The sequence below is a fragment of the Eurypyga helias genome, unplaced genomic scaffold, assembly GCF_000690775.1.
Source record: "Eurypyga helias isolate BGI_N326 unplaced genomic scaffold, ASM69077v1 scaffold11, whole genome shotgun sequence".
In the NCBI taxonomy this organism is placed as follows: domain Eukaryota; kingdom Metazoa; phylum Chordata; class Aves; order Eurypygiformes; family Eurypygidae; genus Eurypyga; species Eurypyga helias.
In genome coordinates, this window is record NW_010232494.1 from 2,942 (window position 1) to 29,856 (window position 26,915).

General features: G+C 39.1%; 1 protein-coding gene across 1 annotated transcript in view; it reads left to right on the forward strand.

Moving 5' to 3' along the window:
• LOC104516895 (ecto-NOX disulfide-thiol exchanger 1-like) overlaps positions 1-26,915 on the forward strand; it is a gene marked incomplete at its 5' end in the record, with an annotated part of 64,015 nt that overhangs the window by 1,183 nt on the left and 35,917 nt on the right. The window contains one exon of the mRNA XM_010161388.1: positions 18,326-18,510. Within this exon, the coding sequence (XP_010159690.1) occupies positions 18,326-18,510 (185 nt within the window). The remainder of the gene's footprint in view (positions 1-18,325; positions 18,511-26,915) is intronic.

Here is a 26,915-nt window from a genome sequence, read left to right on the forward strand (position 1 = left end):
TTACTGCAGCATCTCTTGAGGGGAGATTTAATGTTTTTCGTGGAAGAAAAATGAAACAATAAAACATGTAAAGGGCAGCATAATTTTTGCTTGGCTAATCATGTGGGCTTTAATTTTCTGGAAGTCACTAGTAAATGTTGAAGCTGAGATAGTGGATCTCTGCAGATTGCATTGCTAGCAATCAGAGCTTTTTATGAATGTCTAATCATTTTACCTTGCCTGTGTCCACTCTTACAGAGTGGTCATTAAAATTAGCAACAGTAAGATAGAGCCAGAAATACCCACAGCCTGCACTCCAGAACAGGAGTAATGATGTTTTGAACTGTCATATTTACCAGTTTAGCTAGATTTAACATACGCATGCTTAGAGCAGAGCTATGCTGGTCATTCTTTTTGTAACATCACAAATACGAAAGCATCTTTGGTTTTCTTCTGTGAAAAGGGAATTTTCTATCAAATGTTTTGATATCAGAGATTTCCACCTCAAAAAACTTCAGTTTATTTGTATTGTTATAATGTGGTTGCTTGAGTCTCCCCAGTGATAACAGTAGTAATCCCAGTACTGTCTTGTGTACAGACTCAAAATTTAGTGATGGGAATCCACTTGAGTACTTGTCCATCTTCATCCATTCTACCATTCATCATCCTCTTGATCTTAATGGAGTTGATCCAGCCTTCTGCATACAAAGAGTCATCCTGTCCTAAAGTTAATTTTGTAGCTTTCTTCTTCCAATATTACACTCTCAGGTAAAGCAAGTGGATTTAATTCTTCTGTTATTGACAATAAAGGGAACTTCGCATTAAACCAAAACAGTTATTGGGTATAAAACATTGTAAAATTAAAAGTAAGTGAGATAAGTTTTTATTTTATTTTTTTATGTACAGAAAAGTGATTCTTCCTTCAATCTTTTAGCAATTCTTAAAATTACTATTTGTTTTAGCCACCTTCATTTTTTCTTTTTTCTTTCCTTTTGACTATACCATTCCAGAACCACCTCTTTATCTCACTGGAGTGGTCATTTGTATTCATAGTAACCTCTGTTCCACAAAGAATGTCTTCTAAAGAATCTTTTATCACAAAGAAACAATGCTGCACAGTCAGAAAACATTGGCACTTTCTTTATTTTTAACCCCTTTTCTTACAATGTTTGTCTAGATGCTTAACCATGTGAAGGGCAAGGCTTGAATAGTAGAAAGAAGATATTGTTCCTTTTCATTTCAAGGACAGCATGCACACATAAAGGCTTAAAAGTCTAAATCCGAAAGTTGCTGAAGCGACTAGATATGATGAATTGGTTCGGATAGTTCCACAGTTCTATACTGCCTATACTGCCATCCTAACAATTTTCTTGGGAACAGTATTTTTCAGCCTGCCCTACTCGACAGTGGGAACAACAGTCCTGAGAAGTTACCATCCCCAAAGCTACAAGTGACAGAGATTCCCCCAGGTTCCACCAGCTGTTTCAAGTCTTTTTTCACTAGTTCGCCTAGTTGAATCACCCATAGTACAAGGAGACTCAATTAATTCAGCAATTTAGAATGGGTCCTAAGACCTCATTCTGTCTTGATAAAGTGTAGTTCCAGCAGTCTCCCAGTGTAATTTCTTCTGTTAACTTAAACCTTTTTCATTCAGAAATAACTCTACTTCTATAAGAATCTAGATAGTATAGCTGCTGAGTGTGTCACATTTCCTCACAGCTAGGCTGATTAGAATGAAAACTCTCCTCCAGGATATCTGAAAAGAAACCTATTCATCAATCTGGGAAAAAAAAAATAAAAAGGGGGGGGATGGATTCCAGCCCCAACATTTGAAAACACAGTTTAACACATTTAAGTCCTGAGGCTGGGCAAAAGGACTTCAGTACCTGAATGCTTATCCAGACTTGCTGGACTTCAGGTTTCAGAGGAACATTATCTTGATCTGAGGCCATTGTATTCAATAAGTTCTGGGGATTTGGGGTTAACCATGAACAAGGTGTTAGTAAGAATGGTTTGCATATTTTCTTCAAGTTGTGCAAGAAACTAAGTCATGCAAGAGATGAAGTCATGGTGCGTATTAGAAATCTACTAATAGCTGTTTGTTTGGTAACATTTGGCCTTGCTCCTGTGGGACGTAGGCTTAGTCAGTAGCCTACTCTGTTGTGTGCAAGCTGAATCTTCAAGGAAAAGGAAGGCATGACTACCTGCCTGATGCATTGGAAAGCACTGGAAACCGCTGCAAGGGCCCCCTGAAGAGACCCCCAGGGAATCCAATAAGTTGGCTGAACTATCATACATGCCTAGTTTAAAAGAAATCGTCCTGGTTTTCGAGGCTAAAGGTCATTGGCATGACAGGGAAAGCTGGCGAAAGGCTGACCTGTGACCAAGCAAATCTCACCTGTGGGATCAGCTATTCCTTTAGAATGATATTATTTTTTACCCCTCAAGATTCATTCTTTAAACTGTGATTTTTCTGCAGTGTGGATTTTGGAGTTTGAAAGGGACAAGAGGATTGCTGAAGTAAAGCTGGGAGATTGCCAAGAAAAAAATAATAATGATGATTGGCAACTCAGTTAATACATTTGAAAGTCAAGGTGCAGCTACTGAAGCATTAGCTCAAAGGGAAAAAAAAGAGGTTCAGCGCTGGCGTCTAGAGGATATACAAAAATCTTCTGAACGATCAGGATTTTTGGATGCTTCATCTCCCACCTGCTGGCACTGGGAGTAAGGATCCACATGTAAAAACCTCCAAAGTAATTTTAAGAATTAGTGAAGTGAAGCTGTGTGTTGTAGAAAAGAGCTGAAGTTTGGTTTATGCCTAAAAGGCACCTGTAATTTTACTTCAAGGGGAGGTGGGTTAATCTCTTCCCGCTGCAATTTTTGGCAATGTGCCATTAATTCTAGTAAGTCAAACTTCAGCAAGAGACTGCGGCTGGCACTGCAGAAAAAAAATGCATAGTGCTTGTAGAGTGACCTGATAAAGATGGTCGCATGATTAAGGCTTTTTCAACTGGGATCCCAGAGCTCCAGGGCAAATCCCAGGTCTTCTACATACACCCCGCCTGGACTAATCAATGAATTTGTGTTATCTCAGTTCCCTATCCCTACTACCAAACAGAGGCAATGATGTTTCCTTCCGTTCATCCACTGCCTGTTCTGTCATGTGGGTGATGAATGCCTTGATATAGGACTCTATCTGGCTGAAAAGGTTTGCAGTAGCCCCACTCATTGGCCCCTGAGGCATTTCACTACCTTTGTGGTGCTACCTGTGATGAAGTAACTTAATAAACTCTTTGGGACTATGTGCAAATAATAAATTACAAGCTATGTAGCGGAAGCCCAGTTTGAACACATAAGATTGGTGTTGCTTTCCAAGTCAGGACAGGTTTAGGCCTCTATGGCAGGGACTTCAAACATACCTAAAGTAGGTGCCAAACTTAAACATTGCAGCTCTTTCTGCCTTGAACAGTAGCCTGAATCTTTAAGTGCTCTCCTGAATTGGTCTGTCCTGTTTGCAGCATCAGTGAAGTCAGCTGCCATAGGAGACAGGCTGAATAGCGGGCAGTCCATCCCACAGAAGAGTGTAAGTCCTTAAGAAAGTCCTTTTGAAAATCACACCCCGGTGCACACAGCATAAAACAGGCTTTGTGATCTTGTTCATAAGTCTATCCTGAAAGTTGCAAACCTGGCAAGTCTTCAAGGAAAGCCTGAAACAACACCAAAGTGATCTGCGTGATGCGTATTCATCTTTTCTCTGCAATTCAGTCCTCTTTTTGCTGTCTGTAAGGCTTGTGTGAATGCAGAGATGCACATGTGTAATGGAAACTGTGTTTTATAGCTGGATTAAACTAGTAGGAAAGCTTTATATAGCTTGTTACAACTTTGAATAGAAATTGCTGAACCCCAGCTGTGTGGAGCTGAGCCTTGCTCTTCCCTTTCTTCTGACTGGTGCAGTGTCACAGCAGATCTCATGTCAGATCTTCCTCTAAATATCTGATCCCAAAGATCAGATATTTCTCCCTTCTGTTCTTCTAAGTCTAATCTTTTGAGGTTTGTGGGAGATTCTATTTTAAACAAAAGTCTGAATCATTTTTCTGTCATTACCTCTCCATCGCATAGTTTTTCGGCATCAGATTTTGTGAAAGTGATACTGGTATTTAACAAGCCCATAATTTCCCCTTTTTCCTTTAAACACTTGTTGATAAAGATAACGTGAAATAACAAAAATGTATTTACTTTAAAAATTAATGGGCTAACATTGCTTTTTTCCTCAAATAAATCAATACTATTTCAAAGCCATCACCAGCTGGTGTCATAATCAACCCTGTGGTAATAAACATATAAAGATGTATGAAGAGGGAAATAAACACTGTTAAAAAAAAAAAAATCTACTAACCAGGTTTTCTAAGCAATACAGAAGAAAAGAATGCATTTAAAATCCGAAGCACTGAGTTGTCACCATACTGACAGGGTCCCCTCTCCAGCTGGAGAAGACAGCTGAACAACCCTTTTAAGGAGTAACTTCCCTTTGAATAGAAATGGTCTGGACACGGCAGACAATCAGCTTTGCTCCCAGGGACCATCAGGGATGATCACTAGAAAGCAGCACAAGATGATTACTCCCTCTACACAGGGAAAAGTCTGCTCTAGTGTCTTTCACAGCACGCCAGTTCAGAGCTGTTACCATCAGGCAGACTCCAATTTTGTGCCTTAATATGCATTCCATTTTTTCCACAGCTTTTGCAAAAATAGGCTGAAATTCAAGAAGCACGTAGGCAGGGCCCTAATTCTATGGCACTAGTTTTAAGTCCATTTGGCTCTAATAATGCTTCTTTTGCAGCTGAATTTAGCAGAAAAGCCTTGATGAATAAGGACTGCAGGTAGTTGCCAAGCCTGCCTTCCCTGGGGAATAAAAACAGCCTTGTCCTGTCCCAGGTATTGGGACAATTCCTCTGGATTATGCCCAACACATTGTCTTTGGGACGAAGGTCTATGCTGGTCCTGTGGAAACAGCAATGAAGGGGTTAATCTAACTTGGAGTTTTTAGAGACAACAGACACTTCAAAGGCATTATCCTAATATGGGTTTTAGGAGGATGTCCCGTTTACTATAAAACAAGTCTGTTGCGCTTTGATGCTTTTCAACTGCCAGAAATACTATTATCTAGATTACATTTTATCATGTTTTCTGGGTATTTCATACTGATAAGGTTTTATGCAGAATCATTACATATGAGAATAGATTTAATCCTGTTTTTAGTAAGCTTTAAGGACACTGAGGGATTATTTATGTAATAAGATGCAAAGTTGCTATGGAAAATGCTATAGCAACCTAACATCTTCACAAAACCAAGCAGCCACTTGTGACAGCAATCTGAATTTACATTTATTTTACTGTCATTTTATTGACATTCTTAGTATCTCATTTTGACAGCATGTTAAAATATGTTTTGCGTTCATGCTAGAACAAAATTAGCAGCATGTTGTTGGAATGAAGATGATGCTTATAATTTTTGGAGATAATTTTAGCATATTTCATTCTGTGTAAATAACATTAAAATAGTAGTGAGAAGACATTTGTGTGCATCCCTTCTATTTGTAATACAGCAAACAATGCACATTGAAAGTAATATTTTACATGTCAGTGAAAGCTAAAGTGTTTTTATTTGCTCGAGATCTGAATGAAAATACTTTTAAAAAATAAATGATTTTGTTATTGGAATTTATTTCAAATCCTGTATCTTTTATTATAACTTTCCCAATTCAGGATACAGGCTAGAATTTTTCATTAGGTTTCATAAAGCAAGACATAATTTCTGAATGTGTAGACTTGCAGTCGGATAGGGAATTGTTCTATTTAAGTGGGACTTTTCTAAAACATAGGATACCAGTACACAATGCCCCTTAGGAGGTTAAATAAAAAGGGGAAAGAAAAACAAACACAAAGCGACAAAACAGTCTGAACTCTGTCTTGTGCTCATTGCAGTTAATAATGAATCTCTCATTGACTTCAATGGGAGCAGAAGCAAGCTCTGTATATTGATTTTCTCCATCCCCCTCCATTAAGAATCCTGAAGTGTGGCTGTAACATTGTTGAAGTGGGATGCTGGCAGCAAAATCAATAAAAGACAATATTAGAACATACGCTGTTTTCAGCTTCCTCACAATCTGATATAGCTGGTATTAGCATTCTTTTCCAAATTACACTTCATGCTTTCTATAAAGTGACCTTCCTTATAGTGCCCTCTCCAATATAAAGCTTTTGTGCTCTTACTCTCATATTTAGCCTTCAAGAGAACGCGCCCTGTTTGTAACAGTGAAGATGGTTGATTCTGATTCCTTCAAGAGGGGCTACAACCTAAACCCTATTTCTGACCTCCTATGAAAGATCATTTCTATTACTGTTTAAACTGAGCTCTTGGGTTTAGGTTTTCTTGACTACGCTGCCCTTCTTGCCCTGTTGTTTTTAGAAACCCTTTTCACACCTGCACATTAGAGAAGCTTGCAGATATTGCTTGAGGTAGAGATTTAGGCACCTTCTTATCCACCCTTAAATCCAAGAAACATCAGCCATTGCTAAGGTGTCGGAGGAGACGATGATCAGAAAGCAGTCTTCCAATGCCAGTACAAGCTGCTAAACTCATAACTTCAGGTTTGAGGAGCATCCTTATGTCATGAGATATGTAAGGCTGGCTGAAGTTCCCAAAGCATTAAAAGTTTCCTTTTCAAAGCATGCAGCTTCTCGTTCCTTGGGTGTCCAGCTGACTGGCAGTCCGTGATGTGATTGCATGTCAGCAGTTCAAAACACATGCAGCAGACCTCATTCTTGAAGCTGTATGGCCACAGAAAATCCCCAAACTACTACTCGTTGGTAATGCCCATTTACTTTGGTGAATGAATCATAGGTTCACAGGAGTTTCATGATGTCCTCCTCTTTGGTTTTGCCCTGAAGACCATCTAAAGAAAATAAGCTTCTTATTAATGACATATATCCATAGTATAGCATTTTTGTGAATAATATTTCAAAGGATTTGGTTCATTAAGTGGAAAGTCAAGCGGATTCAAAACTATTTGGATATGAGTGATCTTCTTTTAGTCTTATTTTGGTTTAGATTCATAGCAGAGGGAAAAGAGAACAAAGAAAAGCCATCTCGGATGTGAAATGACTGACTGAAGAACTAGATATTATACCAAACCCATACCATTTTATTCCACTTCTCCACTAATTCCAGCATGTGACACCTTGAACACCAGCATATAGAACTCTAAAGGAGTTTCTTCTGTCTTAGAAGAAAGGTGGTTTGTTTTATTGAGATTTTTTAAACTAGAAGTTATAATTGCTATTTTTTTCTTTCAATAGGCAAATAGTTTTCAATCTTATGTTTATTTATTTAGCCCTCAACATATTTGATTCAGAGCAAGTTGCAACAAGTGCAGGAAGTGCTGTTGTGTTTTAGGCCCAGACAGCAACTGAGTACCACTCAGTCTCTTGCTTACTCCTCTCCTTGGTGGGATGGGGAGGAGAAAATATGAGGAAAGTCTTGTGGGTTGAGACAAGGACAGGGAGGCATCACTCACCAGCTATGGTCATGGGCAAAACAGACTCGACTTGGGGAAATTTAATTTGAAATTTTTAAAATGAGAGACAAAACCAGATCTTAAAACACCTTCCCTCCACCTCTCCCTTGTTCCCCGACTCAGCTTTTGTCATGATTTCTCTACCTCCTTCCCCTGAGCAGCACAAGAGGATGGGGAATCGGAGTGGCAGTCAGTTCATCACACGTTGTCTTGCCACTTCTTCCTCCTCAGTGAGAGGACTCTTCACACTCTGCCCCTGCTCCATTGTGGGGTCCCTCCCATGAGAGACAGTCCTCCACCAACTTCTCCAACGGGAGTCCTTCCCACAGGGTGTAGTTCTTCATGAACTTTATGCTCCAATGTGGGCTTACCACAGAGTCATGGGCTTCTTCAGGCAAATCCACCTGCTCTGGCTTGGGGCTCTCCCCAGGCTGCCGGGGGGTCTCTACTCCCCCATAACCCTCCAGGACTGCAGGGGCACAGCCTGCCCTCTCACCACGGGCTGCAGGGGAACCTCTGCTCCAGCCACATCCTCCCACCTTTCCGCACTGACCTGGGTGTCTGCCTGGGTGTCTCGCTCATATCCCATTCATCTCTACGCTGGAGGTATACTTTGTTTTCCCCTTTTAAATATGTTAATCACAGAGGCATTTGTTGGCTTGGCCTTGGCCAGAGGCAAATCCAACTTGGACCCAGGGAAGCTTCTAGCAGTTTCTCACAGGAGCCACCCCTGTGGCCCCTCCCCTGCTACCAAAACCCATCACACAAACCCAATACTTGTGCCAGGCATGTCTTTACATCACTTGTATCCAGTGATTGCTGAGCTGCTTCTACAACTGCCAAATGTCCACGTCATATGTCAACCAGGGTTCTCTCTGAAGAGATTTGGGTAGTTGCTAGTGCACACCACCCGTCTCATCATAGCTTGTCATGTCTCAGATACAGACTGTCTTCCCTTTTAAATTTGTCTGAGCTCTGAAAAGTGAGTACTTTTAACATCTGAGGAAGAACATGATAAAAAGCAATAGGTCTCTTCACGTTGTTCTATTATCAGATAGTCATCTGTCTCATCATGTGTTTTTGATAGGTTTTGAGATGCCTGTGCTGTTAGACCTTGATCCCACAAGCTATTGCCTGCTGCTCGGAGTGTTTGCACTCACCTTTTGCTCAACACCCACACATCCAAAGTCCTAAGCAGTGGCTTACCCAGAAATTCTGGTACAAGGAGTATTTCACAGTTATCTCTTTAAAGCTACACACTTTTTGCAGATTTCAGTAAATTGTCTGTTTCTGAAAGGACTGGAAGTACCACTAAGCTCTGTAGAACCTCTTGTCTGCAAGTTTGCAACACATTTTACTTTTCAGTAGCTGAGAAAATACCTGCTAAACATGTTAAACATAGAGAAACACATTGGCCTCTACTGCAGATACTGAATACACTGATGGCAGGATGGAGGGGAGACAAGGAGGGCTTGGCTTGAAGACAGAGAGCTCTTCTGGACACCCTTCCATTCATACAAGGGATAAATAGCTCAAGAAATGCTGTCTCTGAATGTGAGTGACAAGAAATTACAAGCTTCATGTGATTATTTGCCTATGCCTTCTAAAGTGGTAAAAACATATTCCCATATTTAAAATCCATTTTTATCAAAGGCCAAAGTAACCAAGCAAATATTTCAGTTTTATGCACAATTTTAAAATAAAGATTAGCTCAGCCCTCCAATCCAGTACAGGGTCAGAGAGAGAGCTGGATAAATGCTCTCCTGCAATTTAAGGTGCAATAGAATTTTGTACAAAGGTAGTTTGGCCTCACATTTATAGAAAGCACTTTACATTTATGAACAAAATTTGCCTATTATAATTCAGAACAATTCAAAATACCGCAATCACTTAAAACACTTAGATCAGCCCTTTCTTCCCTAATGAATGTCACAAACTGAGGGATTCACGTGCGCACTGTCAAGTTTGTTTCCAAGTAGCAATGACAGTTTCTTCACGTTTATGTCCTACGCATTATTTTTCTCAAGTTATTGCAGTGGTGCTGCGCCTGAATGAAATTCCTAGTTTGAATGCCAACAGTAGCAGTGAAGACATGCTTCGTAAATGCCAGTGTTTATTGTTTAAGCCTGAATAAAAATTATAGCAATTACTTTGACTCTTAAGCAGTAACCACCAGTAACGAACCTATACAGAGGTTTACCTCTGTATAATGTTTGAATGACCTAAGTAATTTGTGTCACATGCAAACACATATATACTATTGGTTTATGCAGTACACATACGATTAACGTAACATATATGAAACTGAGCATTCATCAGTGTCTTTCGTGCTATGCAGAGTTCTAATATCTGTACGTTCAGTTGCAAAGCACAATTAATATAAGTGGTGTTTTCCGATTACTAATGTGGGAGAGGGTCATCAATGACACTTGGCATCTCCCCAGTAACCAGCGCTTTTCCTGCCTGAGTGAATGAACTCCTTCTGCCTTGAGACTAAAATTTCCTTTGTTCGTTTTTAGTGTTATGGGAATAGTCATTTTTTTAATATCATTGATTAAAGGAAAAAGTCACTTCTTGCCCGGCATCTTTAAAGCACAGTCTTTGTAAAAAGTGTTGTAACAGTTCTATTTCTCTCAACTGGGAAAAAAGCATAATGTCTAAAAGAGATTCAGCACTTGATTAATCATATTTAACTGAAGCAGCAGTTATTGGTAAACATAAAGCATAAGGATCTGAAAAATTCATCTCATCACAAACCAAATACTCTAATAAGCAGTAAGAAGTAGCGATTTTTACTGAATTTTGAAAGTATTTGAGAACTGCTACTAATTTTGATCAAAGTTTTACCTCTACATTTTCTGATGATGGCTTGCTTCCTACGCCGCTAGTTCCAGAGGAGAACCAAACAGGAAAGTCACTGCAACAACCAACCCAACTAACAGCCAACCCATCACAGCTGGCTGCGCAGAAGCAACTCCTCTCTCTCTCCTGTCTCCCCTTATGCATAAGCCAAATCGCTTGGGCCTGGTTCATATCATGGCTGGTGGCAGGAGAAATACAACCCAGAAAGGAGAGGAAGTAAGGGTCCTTTGCTTTAAAGAGATGACCTGGAGAAACAGGTCTCAATGGGGCAGATTAACTAGCAACTGTCAGAATATCATTTACGAGCTATGTAGATTCCTGTTCTCTGAAGAGGTGCTGTCAAGTAAAATAGACCTAAAATGTGACAGGCTTTGATATTATTGTAACAAGGTGGTCTCTTCCAAATTCTAAATATGCATTTCAGTAATGTGATGTGACAACTTTTTAGGAAAAGTCCAAAACACTTAATGCTGCAATTTACCCAGGACAGAACTCAGTAAGAGGGGACTGGACAACATACTGCAAAATAAGTATGAGTGAGGGAAGAGAGAAACATCTGAAAATGTCAGACAAGTTGGAATTACAAATGAACAAAGAGATGGACTTATACATTTGCAGCTGAAGGAGGAAGTGCACTGAACAGAACCAGTACAGAGGTAAAAGAGAGGACAGTACAGATTGGCTTAAAGTGGGAGAATAGCCTTCTGTCTCTTGAGCCCTTTAGAAAAAGTTGATTCACTGTGCAAGTGGGTTTTCTGCAGCCATGAGGTCTAGATCAATGATCCCCAACTGAGCTCTTGAGCCAATGATCACTTGTAAGACTGTAGTAAGCAATCTGCATCTTATTCCTAGAACTGGCTAAAACAGTAAGATTAAATTGCCTTGTTAGCATATGTAATTAAAAGTCAGAGTTTGTAAGAGCATGGTGAAACACAGAGAGCTGGTACTGGTCCACAGTTTAGAAAGTTTGGAAGCCTCTAGTCCAGAAACATAAAGCGGAGGTTTTCAGTTAATGATCTCTCTAGGGCTTTAAATAAAATGTCAGCTATCATGAGACTCATCATAACACCACAAGAGCTGGCAGCACTGCTCTCTGGGGCATTCCTAGTCCACTGCAGAGCCAGCATTTGCATGCTACTTTTTGTTATTAGGCCCAGCTGGCCTGTAATCTGCCTTCCCTTTCCTGACACATTCTTTGCTATTTGCAAAGAGATACACTTCATTACACAGGAAATAATAAGCCTTCATAAATTACTGGTGAGCCACATGTGTAGTAAACCTAGCAAGGAACAGTGCTATTGTTGAAGTCTGCTAAGCAGGAAGAAGTTTTGCAAACTGAGAAAGTCTCTCTTCAGATAAATGCTTCAGTTTCTCCAGTGTTACATCTGTCTGTATCAGATGGGATGGATAAAACTGCAGCTAAATGATGGTGCAACTTTTTTCTTTTTTTTTTTTTTGGCATCATCCTTCCATTTACTAATTGTTTGCCAGCAAGTTTTATGTGAATAGGAAGGCTGAAAATAATTCTCATGAGTATTCAATTTGAACATCTGGTATCATCCTGAATGTAACTGGTATAATGAGCTTCTCTGCACTGAACATAGGCTGCATGGTGAGGGAAGGACTTTGGAGCAACTGCACCTGAATAAAGCAGATACTGTCAAAGAGTAAATCTCCCTCCCAGTGTGCGAGCCCTAACTCCCACTAACATTAAAGACAATAATCCCTCCACACATAGGGTAATTAGTGCCATTAGAGTTTAAATTTGCAGGTACTGAGACATTCAAATGAAGTGTGCCTAACAAAACAAACAAAAAAAAATGTGGAAATTGCTTTATTGTTTGGTTACCTTATGTTTGAAGAAGGAAAGAAAAAACTATTCATGGCTAGGTTAGCTTATAATTGCCCCAAATTATTTATTTTTATACCAATTTAATTCTGTTTTCAGAGTTTATTTAGGCTAGTTATCTAGCTGCTTTCAAGCTTTAACCAACAGATTTATTTTTAAACTTTCAGTGACATAGCCTACTTTTGTGGAAACATGGGAGAACAATGGAAGAAGAATTTAGTAAAGAATGCGGTATAAGAATCATACTGCATTTATCTGCTAATATCAGGCATATTCATATGCAGCCATCATTGACATTGATTAGTAACAGTCCATAAAGAACAGAAAGTGTCCTCTGGAAACTCAAGGCAAGGGATCAAAGCCACTTTCAGTATCAGAGGTCTCAGGAGCATGACATTGTTATGAAGCAGGCTGAGAAAATGCCTCAAAGCAACAAAGGTGTAGCTGAGTCTTACTTTTCCAGAAAGCTTCTTGGAGATACCCCCCAAAAGTGGCTTTCCCAAATGCCTTTGAACAAGGCACAGCTTGTGTAACTAAAACTTGTTCTCAGTTTTTATGGTAGGAGTTATGAAAATCAGATGTGACACGAGTGGGTTTATACCTGGGCAGTTATAGACAATAATGACCCCAACTTTCATTCTGCCAGGATCTGACAACATATAGAGAACACAGAGAGAGGGTCAGCTTTGACAGTTCATGGTGAAGACACAGGTTCATGCTTCACTAGTTGCTTAGTGTCCAGCTTTCCATCTGCAACGAAGTTCATGTCTTCCTTCCCACCACCGCGCAGGCCTCCTGCAAACCCAACCTTGCCCACCCCCCTCAAGGCATGGGATGCCCCACTGGCATCACCTCACACACTCCCTGACACTGAGTGACCACCATGGGCTCCTCAGACTGTAGCTCAAAGTTTAATTTCCTGAGAGCTGGACTAAGTAGAGCCTCATAGGGTAAACATGAATGACAGTCCAATGGTCCCATCTATTCTATGAAACTGAAAGTTTTTTCCTTCAAGGCAGCCCAAATCTCAGTGTCACCTTTTCCTACAACATGTCAGCATGCACACATCAATGTATCCTCTCACAGTTTTACTAATTTTTGAACCCTTCCTCCATAAACCCAGCAACTGCTAAAAATGGCACTGCCTTTCTTGTGCCACCACCAGCAGTCCTACTACATTTCCTTTTCTCTTTCTTCACATACTGAACTCAGGTCCAGAATTTTCTTTTGTTCCACCTGGCTCTTCATAGAATCTGACCTCTGTCTTTATTCTCTCAAAATTCTTACCCAGACCTTGTGATGTCACATTTGAATTTCAGGAGTTCCTTTACTCTGGCCCTCACTTGAGTTCTTTCTCAAAGTAACACACAACATATATCCTAAGACCATCCAAGCTATATTTCTGCTGATACCGTCTTCTTTACGAATCACCAATGCCATTTTTATATAACTTACCCTGTTTTCTACAGCATCGAGCCATAGCTCATGCTCTTCCAGATCCTCCAGACACATTTTTCCTTGGTGATTTTCCCCTGGTTGTACTGCTTCACAGTTCACCTATTTTAAAAAACAAGCAAGCTAGCTAGAGGCCAAGGATAAATTTTATTGTTTGTATTTATAGTTATGACCTTTCTGTCCTTATTTCTCTCCTCTCACATTTGTTCAGTTCCTCAAGCTGAAAACTCTTTGAAGAAGTAGCTGTGTCTTTCAAGGGTTTTTTTTAACAATGCAATGGGGGTGATGCAAAAAATTACCATAACAACAGCCATCATTCTGACAGTTTTTTATACTTTTCTCATTGCTATTATCAAAAGGAGCATTATATAATTTAAAACCTTATTTTCAAGTCAGGAAATTAGGATAATGGCATTAGTAGAACTCAGATGGTAGAAAGATTTGGGAACATGTTCTTTATCTGTTTTCCACATCACTGTATTGATACATTGGCTAAAATTCCAACACTCTCAGAAATTCTGCTGACAAGGTTAGACCAAAAGTCTGCAGATATATAAATAAGCGCAGAAGTTTTCAGTTGTATAATCTCTTTCTACACAAATATAGAAGAATCGATAGGAAAAAAAAAATCTATAGAAAAAGTTCTTCTAGGAGGACCTAAGGGAAGTCTGTGCTCCTGAATTTGCAAGAGGGTTTTCTGTTATTACTGTCAGTGTTTGCTCATTTGTTTTTGAGATATTATGTCCAGAATACATCAGACTCTTGAGATAAGCTACTGCCCATGCATTTCAACTCAGTGTCCCCAGTATGTGAACTAGTAGCCTGCCAGTAATGTTAACTGTAGTGTTATTAGGGCATCATCTAATGAGAAATGCACAGTGCAGGTGTACATTAGTAGAACTGGTAGAAAATTTTGAATTGTCCCTAATTTCATCAATAAATACATTCAGAGATGTGGGGTGTTCTTTTTATTTCCTGGCCACTATGACATGATGTGAGTCATAAAATACTACAGTTACCCTGTATCACCTGTGAAGACTTACTCTACATTGACTCCAGTGGTCATTATTCAGTATTAGGTTAAGTGTAATCGTGGAGTACCAGCTAACAGTAAATGGTACAGATCAGTACTACTCATAAAGAAAGCATGCTCCTGCTTCCTGTGCCAGAAAAAATGAATTGTTTGTTTCTTCTGAGACATCAGTCAAATGAGTATATCCTTAGACTTCAGCAGATTGCTATTCAGCCAGTCACTTCTTTTTTTAGAAATAGTGTCTTTTTGCTTTTGGTCTAGCCTGAGTCCAACACATGGGGTCTATCTTGCCACTGAGGCTATTGCCAGATTGTATATAGCACTTCTGCATCAGCACAAGGAAATCACACTAACCTCTTAGATGTCCTCAAAATATCAGTGTGAAGATTTCCCCCACTTATATGTGTCTGATCTTCCTCCAGATGCTTCTCTGAGACTGGCAGGTATCATTTTGCATCCCTCCATGAAAATGCTGTAAAGTGTATATTGAGTTGGTTTCCAGCTGCGTTCGTGTAGGTAGGAATATTTTCTCTGCTTACAGCACGGGCAGTCATTTGAGATTCTTGTCAGAGTTTTCTTTTGATGTACCCTCCTTAGATATAGTTCTTCTGTAAATGCTTTCAGCATTTATTCTCTTTTAATCCTAAGATGCTTTTTAGCATGTCTCAGAAAGGGATTCTGTAGGTGAGTATCTGAACTACCAAACTTAAAATGTCATGAAAAGTTGCATTGAGATGAGCAGAGTAAAGTTTTTATTTTTTTTTCTCAACTGAAAATACCTTCACCATCCTTGTCAATGAAGTCATAGCAAAAATTTCTGTATAATTTTTAAAAATATGTATTTTTAAAAATGCAGATTTCCTTTTCCCCCAAAACTCTTCTCTAATTTTACTTTAGCATTCAATTAAGTGCCTTTCTTTATATATTATGTAGTTACAAATAAATTATAATCAGTTTTCTATATAATTAATATTTTCTTTGTAATGAAAAGGGACACTGATCTGAATCCAGAATTATTTTAATTTAGTGCACTAAAATATAAATATCTTAAAATTATAGTTACATTAGGTCAAAACAAGGGATGTTTCTGATTTTGTTTAAAAGCTACCCAGTGTTGAATGAGCTGGAGCCCCTGGGGTTCACAGATGTCTTTCTTTGACTTATTCTCCTTTTCTGCTAACCACTCTGTCAGCACATTAGGATCTGGCGATTTGTAGCTTCAAATTAAACAGCAAAATAACGACATGTATTTAACTTATACAGCAGCTCTCAGAAGTTTTTTTATAGAGCTGGATTAGGCGATGGACAGCAGATAAATTACTGCTCCCAAGCCACCATAAAAACTTGAGTGTTGCCATGATGGTCTCCTTTCATGCTCTCAGAGAGCAGAAGACAGTTTCTGGCTGGAACTGAGTATGCATGTAATTTTTTTTTTTTTTTTTTTTTTTTTTTTAAAATTTTAAACTGTGGGAGAGTCTAATTGGTAAGAGTAAGAGAATACAAATGAGACAGAGACTTTTTACAAAGCCCTGTAGTGACAGGACAAAGGGCAATGTTTTTAAATTGCAAGAGTGTAAGTTTATATTGGACATAAGGAAGAAATTCTTTATGATGAGGGTGGTGAGACACTGGCACAGGTTGCCCAGAAAGGTGGTAGATGCCTCACCCCTGGAAACATTCAAGGTCAGGTTGGATGGGGCTTTGACCAACCTGAGCTGGTGAAAGATGTCCCTGCCCATGGCAAGGGTGTTGGACTAGATGATCTTTAGAGGTCCCTTCAAACCCAAAGCATTTAATTTTTACCTGAGGTTTTGTTAGCCTGAGGTTTTTTATTTGCTTGGCCTCTTTTTTTTTTCTTTTTTCTTTTATTATAGCTTGTTGACTCTTACAAAAAATAATTTAAAAAAGGATTTCATCCTCTTATTTGCCCATTGGACTCATCATTGCAATTTCTTGAGGGTAAAATTTGTCATGGAAGGATGATTACATGCTTTTCAGAACAATTTAATTTGATGTAACAATACTCTAACTGTTGCTAAATCTTCCAGAGAGATTCTGTAGAATATCCAAATTAAGTGCAATAACCAATCCATGCCTGCATTTGAATAGTAGCTAACTGTACTTTATTTTGGATAACATATTTATACTATTTTAAAATTAGTAAAAATTATTTGAGAAAAAGGTAGATTTGTCCTACCAATGATACAACATTTTTCTTGATAATGAAATATTGTGACATTCTAAGTGCTGATATAATTTCACCAATGTGTTGAATCATGTTATCATGGGAAACGGGGGACTCTTTATCTGTGCAAGGTCTAGTCAAGAGTGGCCTAACGTTAAATGGAGTTAATATACAATTTCCTATAATTTGGAGTTTAACCATATTGCCACTGTAGGTGGGCAAGGAAGAATTCTGTGATATCAAGCCTGAAATCATTTAATCAGGAATATAAATCAGTTATGTGCTTCAATTACTAAATGTTGATAGAATTGGCTATGGTAGATTGTTGTTTTTTAATTACAGCTGCTCTGTAATGTTGTGTTACCAGGTTCCAAGAAGGAAAATAGTATAGTATGGCAGTTTGCTCTGCCAAATGACCACTGCTACTGCCAAGTATACATACTACGAAGAGAGGGCTCTTCTATAGGATGATAACCACATCCCAAAAGTAGTGAATGCCACACTTCCCTTTATTTATTTATGTTCAGATAATTTATTTAAATAATGTTCCTAGCACATGCTTTATAGCCTTCTGCCTTTTGCTACACAAATTTTAGCTTATATTGCAGACTGTGCAAGTCATTTGGCAAATGTAATTTCCATCCCTGCATACTAATCGATTTCTTCACAAACACCTGCTATCAGTTATGATAATAAAAATGCCATTCTAAATTGAAAAGGGGCCAAATGGAGCTTCCTAAGGAAATGACTTAAGTGTCTTTCAGTGCCTTTAATGTAGTAATGTTCTTGTAGTGCCAACACTTTTTTTGAGCATTTGCATTTTATATAATTTTACTCTATTACATCATTTTTCTGTCTAAATGCTCCCTCATAACCATTACTACGAAGTAGTTCATAGCAAGACTGGAGAGAAATTTCTGTGTTTCCTCTCTCATGGGATTAAATCCAGCAACTTCACGTAGTCAACATTCCTTAGCACAGACCTGACTGGAACATCTGGCTGCTACACTAGTATAGTCATTAAACGGTTGTATCAGCTCCTGTAACATCACTGGGAAAATGTTGTAAAGTTGGTGGATGCTTTGCCCTTGGACTGCATGCCAGTTTCTTCCTAAAAATATAAGCCTAAATTTAGCAGCCAGCTTGCAAGGAGTGTTTGAATTATCCAGGGTCGCTTTATGTCTTCTTCCATCCCAGGAAATAACTTCCCAGCAACAGTCTTTGCCAGAACCTAATCATTTTCAGCTCTGCTGGGTCTTGTCTCAGCTCCGAAATGTCTCACTGGCTTTCAGCGGTATTGTCATCTCCCTTGACAATGTCCCCTGCATTATTTGTAAGGAAACAGTCCTTTTTACTGATTTCTTCACATTTTCATTTTCTCTTAGCTCTAGCCGCCCAAGCGTATGCGCTAAAGGAAGAGAATGATAGTCTTCGATGGCAGCTGGATGCTTATAGGAATGAAGTGGAGCTTTTGAAACAGGAGAAAGGACAGCTCTTTCGAACGGAAGAAAGCCTTACGAAGGACCAGCAGCTGCAGTTCCTGCAGCAGACAATGCAAGGCATGCAGCAGGTATTGCTATGGAAGAAAAACACTTCCAAAGGGTCTTCCTTTTTTAGGAAAGTAGTACCATGGGGCTGTGCTGTACTCAAGACTGTTACCCCTGAAGTTCCTGATTACTTTTTGGAGTCAAAACCTTTTGGACTTTAGATGGGGAAAGGAGAGGACGAAAATATTTAAGGATAGTCATTTTAGGAATTAACTAACTGTAAACCCATTGGTCATTCAAAGAAGCTCCTTATGTGTGTTCTATTTAGGAGCAATTTGCTTCAGTACATCCTCTATTGCTCTCCTCACTCAATCCAATTGTCCCTAATTCTACACAAATGGTCAAGAAATTTTGGCCTGCCTATGTTCTGTGGTGTCTTCATTTGCATTCATTTGCATTTCTGCTTCTCAGCTTTGTCTTTTTTTCTACTTCTGTTTGAGCACAACTGAGACACCTCCAGCTTGTCTGGACTACCCTCCTGTTAACTTGCGAGTGGATAGCATCATCAGTGCTATCTCCTGAAATATTCACATTTATGCTGACCCATGGATATAACCTTTTCATTCAGGCAAAATTTTAAGTGGTTTAGTACATCAAAAAAACTTTCTCTGACATCAGTCAACAAGAAACTGCAGTGTGCCCCAGAGGGGATCTGTTTATCGTAAGCATTCTCCCTTATTTGTTAGTGTGCTCCTCACATTGTGCTGGGCAAGTCTTGGCACACACATCCAGACTGCTCCCACTGCTTTGTCTGACATGTCCACTAACACACAGGAACCCCTCATTCAACATGCATATGTATAGCCTCTTTCCTGCCCGGGCATTGTACATGAATACAAACATCAGCTTGTATTCAGCTGATGATACATGACAGAATGCAAGGACAGTGGCTCACCACGACACTGGATTGGGCTCCCATCTAGAATGGAGCTTCTCGAGATGTCACTGCAGAGGTTAATTTTGCTCCTTCCTCTGTGCCCTGAAGTAATGTGTGAGCTCCTCTATCACTCCTGGTTGTTAGATTCCAGAGAGGACAAGTTATACCCACTTCCAGATTGTACCAGATTGTTTTTTTATGAGAAAAAAACCACGAGGCATACATTTACATATGAGCTGCCTGGTTGGATTAGCAACCGCATGACTATCACAGTACCCGTCGAATACGAGTCTGCAAGTCCTGCCTAACACTAAATAACAGTGCATAAGACAATCCTGTATGTGTGCTTATATGAACATAAGCTTCTTTAAGGCTGCGGAGTTTCAAGAAATTAGGGTGATTTATGGAATAATTCTGAAGAAAATATTTGGAAAATAGCAAATAAGTCATTGATAATTCAGGAATAAAATCTTTCCTGAATTTAGGAATAAAGCAATTAGTCAGAAATATTTAGGGTTAAATACATATCTAAAGTATACTTTAGATATGCTTGAAATCTATTCATGGTCTTAAATAAATGGATACTTAAATATCACTGGCTTCATTAAATTTAACTGCATATATAAATATTGTGCTAAATTTCAGCCTGGTGCTAATTCTCCATTAAAATTAGTGAAAAATGGGCACAAAATGCTAATAAATCAAAATGCTAGAGCCCTAACGCTCATTTTGCATTATTATATTTTCCTACCTGGGGTTTGGATGAAGGATAATGGAATCTGTGGCATATAAATATGTTTCTCTTGTAATTTCAATCAAATGTTCATAATGTAAGTCAGTAACAGAGACAGACTTACCTCTCCATTCAGTTAGCAATGGACACTCTAGTCCTTATTCCTCTGAGAGTTTTTATGTTTCTGACAATTTTGCTGTGAGGTACTGATTTTGTCTAGTTTGCCATCTCGGGGTCACACCTACTAACTCCCAATGGGATATAATTAGAGATGGCCCAAGGAACTGGAGGAGACATTGCAGATAATCCAGTCTGACAATACACTGAGGAGGGCAGCAGCACAGAAGCACAGGAGGTAGAGTTCCGAACTCATGTTAGGAAATTATCAGTCAATTAAGCAACTGGATGATGGCTTTGGTTTTCAAAGATTAGCCATAGTCATGATATCCCATAACCTTTGTGTTTTTCATGCAGTTCATGCATGAATATTTAGAAGTAAACCTTTGATTTAGGTAGACTCTGTTTTATCTCAGCTTGGGTTTGTAAATGTTGAGAGATGACAACCTTAGCTGAAATCCATCAGTATAGCAGGTGCTCAGCATCTATGGAAATCAGTCTCTTTATGAAATATTAAACATATAGCCAAGACTTGAGTAGTAATAATTTAACAAGAAGACCTGTATTCCCTTTTATCCTTTTGTATATATTAAAATTCATTTCAGACAAGGTAAACTGAATGCCATTGAATTCCTGAACCCTACATATATGTCAGCATTAAAAGACTGTATGCCGCCTCCTTTTCTTTTTCATCCTCCCCTACTTTTTCATACACCTCTTCTTCTTCTAACTTTGAAAACTAGAGAATAAATTTGCACTGCAGCCTGAAAAGAAGATTTATCTGAGAAAAAGTGAATGCGTTTTCAGAACCAAGACATTTTTTTGGAAACATATTTGGTGCCAAACAATAGCAAATAACACAACATCAATATATTTTTAATGTAATTCTACCATCTGGACATTTTTCAGGATTCTTTCCCACATTTCCAGGACTGATGAAATGAATTTTTATTTTCTCTTCCATCACTCCTAATGATGCGAAGTAGCATCAGCAAAATCACACAGTTGTTTGCTTCTGAAGTATATCTTATGGGCAGTAGTAGCACCCTGCTTATTTAGTGTGCCTAAAAAAGAAAATCCTTTAGACTAATGGCATTGAACTTATGGGGGTTTTAGTCAACTTCCTCCATAAAACTGTGTCACAGTTTAATTTCATACCTACTGTGAGATCTCAAACAAATGGAAATAATGTCTTGTATCCATGGTAACAAATGAGATACACTTTACCTGATTTTGAGATGGAAATTGAATTAACTTGTCACTGCTGCATAGGTGGTATTGCCTTCAATTTATTTCTATATGAGAACACACATATCAAGCAGATCACTTTTCTCATGGCTCTGTTTTTCCAGCAGTGTTTGGTATTCTCTAACAAAGTCTGTGATCACAAGGAAGGATGTTTTAGTTGTAACTATTTTTACAATACCTCACAGCACAGCTGTAAGAATTTTTAAAATCTTGTCTCTCTGGCTGAAATGTTTTACCTGACACATGACTATAGTGATGCAGAAAATAACACCTAGTAGTGTTGCTTAATGGTTACTATTATAGGAGTTTTCAGTGGGTATATAATTTCTCCATATTTTAACCATTTGGGTTAGCATATTCCATGTGGAGTAGCAAGCAAAATTATTTTGAAAAAACTCTCATAAAAATATTTCAGCCATTCCAAGAACAAAGCATGAAAACTATGCTTTTCTTGTTTCTTGTCCATCAAAGAAAATACTTGAGAAAATGCATTTGCTACCTTCATGCTTTGAAACAAGGACTCGGAATTTGACAGTGAGTCACTATTGAATTAATGATGTGGTTTCCAGACCCTTTATAAAATGTGCCTGAAACTGATAATGTTACAAGCCTTTGAAAGATGTCAGTTTGCCACATAGGACATGGCACTCATTAGCACACATGCAAGTAAATTTTAGAGTTTTACTGGTCATCCAGGGTGTTTCATGTACCACCTCCATAACACAGTCATTGGTGCAATGTTTTACTCCTCAAGTTAGTCCTAAGTCTGCAGAGCACACCTCCTTTCTAACTGAACAAATTAGTTCCCCCTTTTCATCCCTGTAAATTGGCCATGGTATGGGGCCATGCTTGCACAGCTGCACTGATTCCTGACCTGGTTCATTTGCTGGTAGTTCTGCACAATGCTTCTTTGCATCATGTAAATGTAGGATAATGTTCTTTCCTCTTAGAACTCCCTGAGCATAATGGGCTGCATTTAAGATCCTGCAGGCAAGGGTGTGATCCAGAAATCCCCATTTAAACCATGACTCCACCTATGTTTTCTCCAGGAAATGTACACAGGTTCTGCTATTGTAAATTCAGGGGTTCATCTGTGCTTCTTTAGAGGCACCTCATTACCCCTAAAGAGACTGATTCAGTAGCCGAACTTGGGTTCATACTCCTAACACACAGCGACAGCACAAGCTGTGATGCCTTAAAGCCTGGCCATGGGGTTAATGCATGACAGGGGATGCATGGGATTACCTCTCCTAAAATTAGTGCTCGGATTGGAAAGCAAGAACAACAGGAACTGCCATGATGGTAGGTGTAGGGCTGACATTAAGGCTGATACACTGCCGTGAGTGCTACTGACTGTTAGCTCGGGATGTCTCAGCAGGAGACTTGAACAGATTCTGGCCCTGTTGATGACCCACATGGGTGTCTCTCTGATGCACCGTGATGAACGTTCTCTTTTGTCTTGTCTCAGTCTTTTTCCCCAAACAGTATCAATTTCACTCAAACAGCAATGCAGATTGTGAACCTGAGCACTCAGAAGCCAGGAATTGCCAGTACTACTACCTGTGTATTTTACTTCGTATACCTCAGAGACCCTTCTTCGTTCAGTGCCGCAGACACAGTGCGCACAGTTAATCATCACCTGTTCAATACCTTCCTGTCCTTGCTGTTCAGTATGCAACACCAGGTCTTACTGCAAAGGCCACATTGCTCCTGACATTTCTTACCTACTGAGGACTAGCTTTTGCAGTTTACTAATCATTTAACATGTAAAATAAATATCATGTGCACCTGAGACTTATACAACTTATTTCAAAGGTCTCTGATAAATGCCAGATGACTAGCAATCATTTCAGGCTTTCAATATTCACCCAGTATTCATCCAAGATAATATACATTGAATGTATAGTAACCATTCCTGAGCAGAAAAGCCAGGTGCAGCTAGTGTTGACCTCACTGTGCTGCCTTGGAAATGAATTGGAATTCTACCATTCCCAGCCACTGGAGCAGAGCTAGGTCATGTTCAGATAACCTCACTTAGCTACCAGATATTTTTTTTTCTACAAGCAAAGATATCATTGCTCATGTCTTTCCTCTCCTATCCTATATAAAAAGTAGGATGTACTTTTAATACAAGTAATAGAAGAACTGAGTATCCACATGTTCCACTCTCTTTCAGTGAGAGCAGGGATGGAAAGCACATTTCCATCCAGAAGGTTTCAACAGCTAGTAGGGTAGGGCATTCTGGGACTTTTTTTCCATGCCGCTTTTCTAGCCAGTCTACCACCTATTAAATTCCAATAAACCTCAGCTGTCATTTAGGTCTGCAGCTCTCGGATCCTTCACAGATGTTGCTAACTGTCAGAGCCATTCCTTTATCTCACATACCAACTTTCAGAAGTCACAAGCACACGTGCTGTTGGCTGAAAATTGCTGAATCTGGTGCCGTGTCAGTGCCATGACCATTATAACAACCATTTACCCTTAAATATACAGGTTTTAGTAGCAGTTCAGTATTAAAATTAATATCATTGTTGCATAGATGGGCCATGTTATGGCTGCATTTATTAATATAGCCTAAATGCAGAGGAGATTTGTAGTCTTTTTTTATCCACCTACCTTTCGCACACCAAATGTCTGTTCACCCACCCAATGCACTTAGACACAACTATAAACTGATTCTTCTCCAAATGCAGTATTAAAGAGAAGAGTAAATAAAAGAGAGAAAAAACATTACCCCTTGTATTTGCATTTTACCTGGTGAATAAACAGACCAGAATAATTAAGTTGGAAATTTTTTTTATTACTACTCTTGCAGTATGAATTCCAGTTAGATATTTCGTTTTTCCTATAAAATTGATATTGGACTAGTAATGGCGATAGGGATCAACACTGATAATTTGATAGGAAATGGATACAAGATAAGCATGAGGGAATGGACTCAATGCCCAGATGTTCACTTCCAGGCCTGTCTCTTCTTCTCTCACTCTGTGATTGATAATTAGAAAGTGGTTAAGAAATATGTCTGCTACCAGGATAGAGAGGAATGTTCCCATAAGTATTATCCTTGTTCCCTTGTGCTTTTCAGGGCTTTGTACAGTACTGTCCATGTTCAAACTTCCAGAAAATACTTACTCTTTCTGATTATATTAAAAAAAGAAAAAAAAAAAGAGCATCTGGCAATTAAGGGCTAATTATTTACCAGATCTCAGACAAGCCAAATGGGTTCTCCTCTGTGTTTAACAACCTTTCCTTATTAAAAGTAGTGTTTAATTTCCCATTTCTGCCACCATCACTTCAACAATATTAGAAGTGTAAATAAGGGCCCACAGATGCTTTAAGCATCATATTCTCAATAACTCTTCTACTGGTAAGATGATGGAGGGTAACATCTTTTTGCCTGCTACCACTTTTAAAGCTAAACTAAGATTGGCAGCAAGAAGAAACACTTCAGAAAGAAATAATTGGGTGCACACATTTTATTCTAATACTATGAAAGGAATCAACTAATATCTTCATTGACATGCTTGTTTAGTCTAGTGATGGTAAAGGACAGATCTCATAAGTTTTACAGTTCAGTGATCTTATGTGAATTCTTTAAAAGATCCTAAATACTAGCTTTGGCTTGCTGATTACAGTTTCCAAATATGTTTGATGCTATCATTACTGGCAAATCTGCTTCCACTACTAGGAATTTTGTTTCAGTGGGGATTATACTGGGTAAATTGATTCTCTTCCCTAATGTCATTCTAATTAAAATGTGTCAGGTCTTTTTATGCACCTTCAAAATAAATAATATATTTCTTCTTGAATAGGAAACCAAATTTAAAAGCTAATTTGGTTTGTTGAGGAAGAGCATGGTGTATCATGCTCATTTGCAGTCCCATAAAAGAAAAGATGGGAGCATACAGTTGAAGGGCCATTGCCTGGTGAGGAGGTATCCACAATGGGCAGATACAGGAGAAAGGTTGGAGAAGATGACGTTGCTATGAATGGATGGTTGTGTCTTCTTTTGATTGTGCATCGTACCAAATGTTGTCTGGTTGCCTTGTAGGACAGATATGAGGGCAGAGTAACATGACACTAATCTGGGATCAGTCCTTTTCCTTTCATCAGGATCAGAGCCAACTGTAAACCCACCTGTCCACTCACCTCTTGCCAGTAAAGTCAAGGGCTATGTAATATGCCAATCAACTCATTTAGCAAAGGTAGGAGGGTGCTTTATTGATGAAATGCAATGCCTGTGATCAGACTTCTCCCCTCCACAAGCCACCATCAAAATCAAAGCTCTTGTGTAATCTGCTGTGACAATCAGATCCCAGAGAGGGATCTCTGTACTTAGTATCTATTAGTAAACTGGGAGAAGGTCAATTCTGAGAGGACAGATTGATTCTGTAAGGTTCCTAAAGACCTTGGATCTTCTTCTCCTTTGCTGCAAAAGTCCATAGCTGTCCAAAGGGAACTTGTCTTTCTTAAGGAGTAAGAGAGATACTGAAAAATTACTTGGCAAAGGAAAGCTGTAGACTGACTCTTAAGCAATTCATTGTAACACTGTTGTAGTTTAATCTCGGCTCGCAATAAAGTACCATGCAGCCACTCACTCACCTCCATTGCCTCCTCCAGTTAAGCGGGAGAATCAGAGGAAAAGACAAGGAAGCTCATGAATTGAGATAAGAACTATTTAATAATTGAATATAGATTAATATTATAGTGATGCTAATAATATTAGCAATACTGCTACTAAGTAATTAAAATAATAGAAAATAAAACAAAAGATGCAATTGCTCATCACCTGCCAACTGATACACAACCAGGTCCGAAGTAGCGAGAGTCAGAGCCAGAGAGCAATCATAGCAGAATCCGAGTGAGCCCCACAAATGACAGCATGACCAGGAAAGCCAACTAACCCACCAACTCATAACGAATGATCAAGCTAGCAAGCTAACTCACAAGCGAGCCAACAAGGGAGCAAGCAAGCTATGGCCCCCCAGCCCACTCCCAGCTTATGTACTGAGGCTATGTTTTGGATTTTCCCTGAGAATAGTACTTAGAAGGTGTTTTTTGTTGGTGCTAAAGAGTACTTGCACTAATTCAAGGATTTTTTTTCAGCTTCTGATATTTAACCTGTGTTCCCAGCTTTCTTGCTACAAGCAGTGTGGGGGGATACACAGTTCACACAGCTGACCCAAACTGGCCGAAGTTCAGAATATTTCATTCCGTAGCGTGTCATGCTCAGTACATAAGTCAGGGGTGAAGGGGGGGCCAGATGGGGGGGGTGAGGCATAGCTCATAAGCTCGTTTTTTCATGTGTTAACTCATTTATTCGTTCTTTCTATTCAATAGTCGCAAAGCTTGTTGCAACGGGTGGAGTTGTTACCTCTTTAGGTACTTTCAGTATGTCTGTGTCCATCTGTCTGTTTTCTCATTTGGCATATTTCTTGGCATCAGTCCTGCCT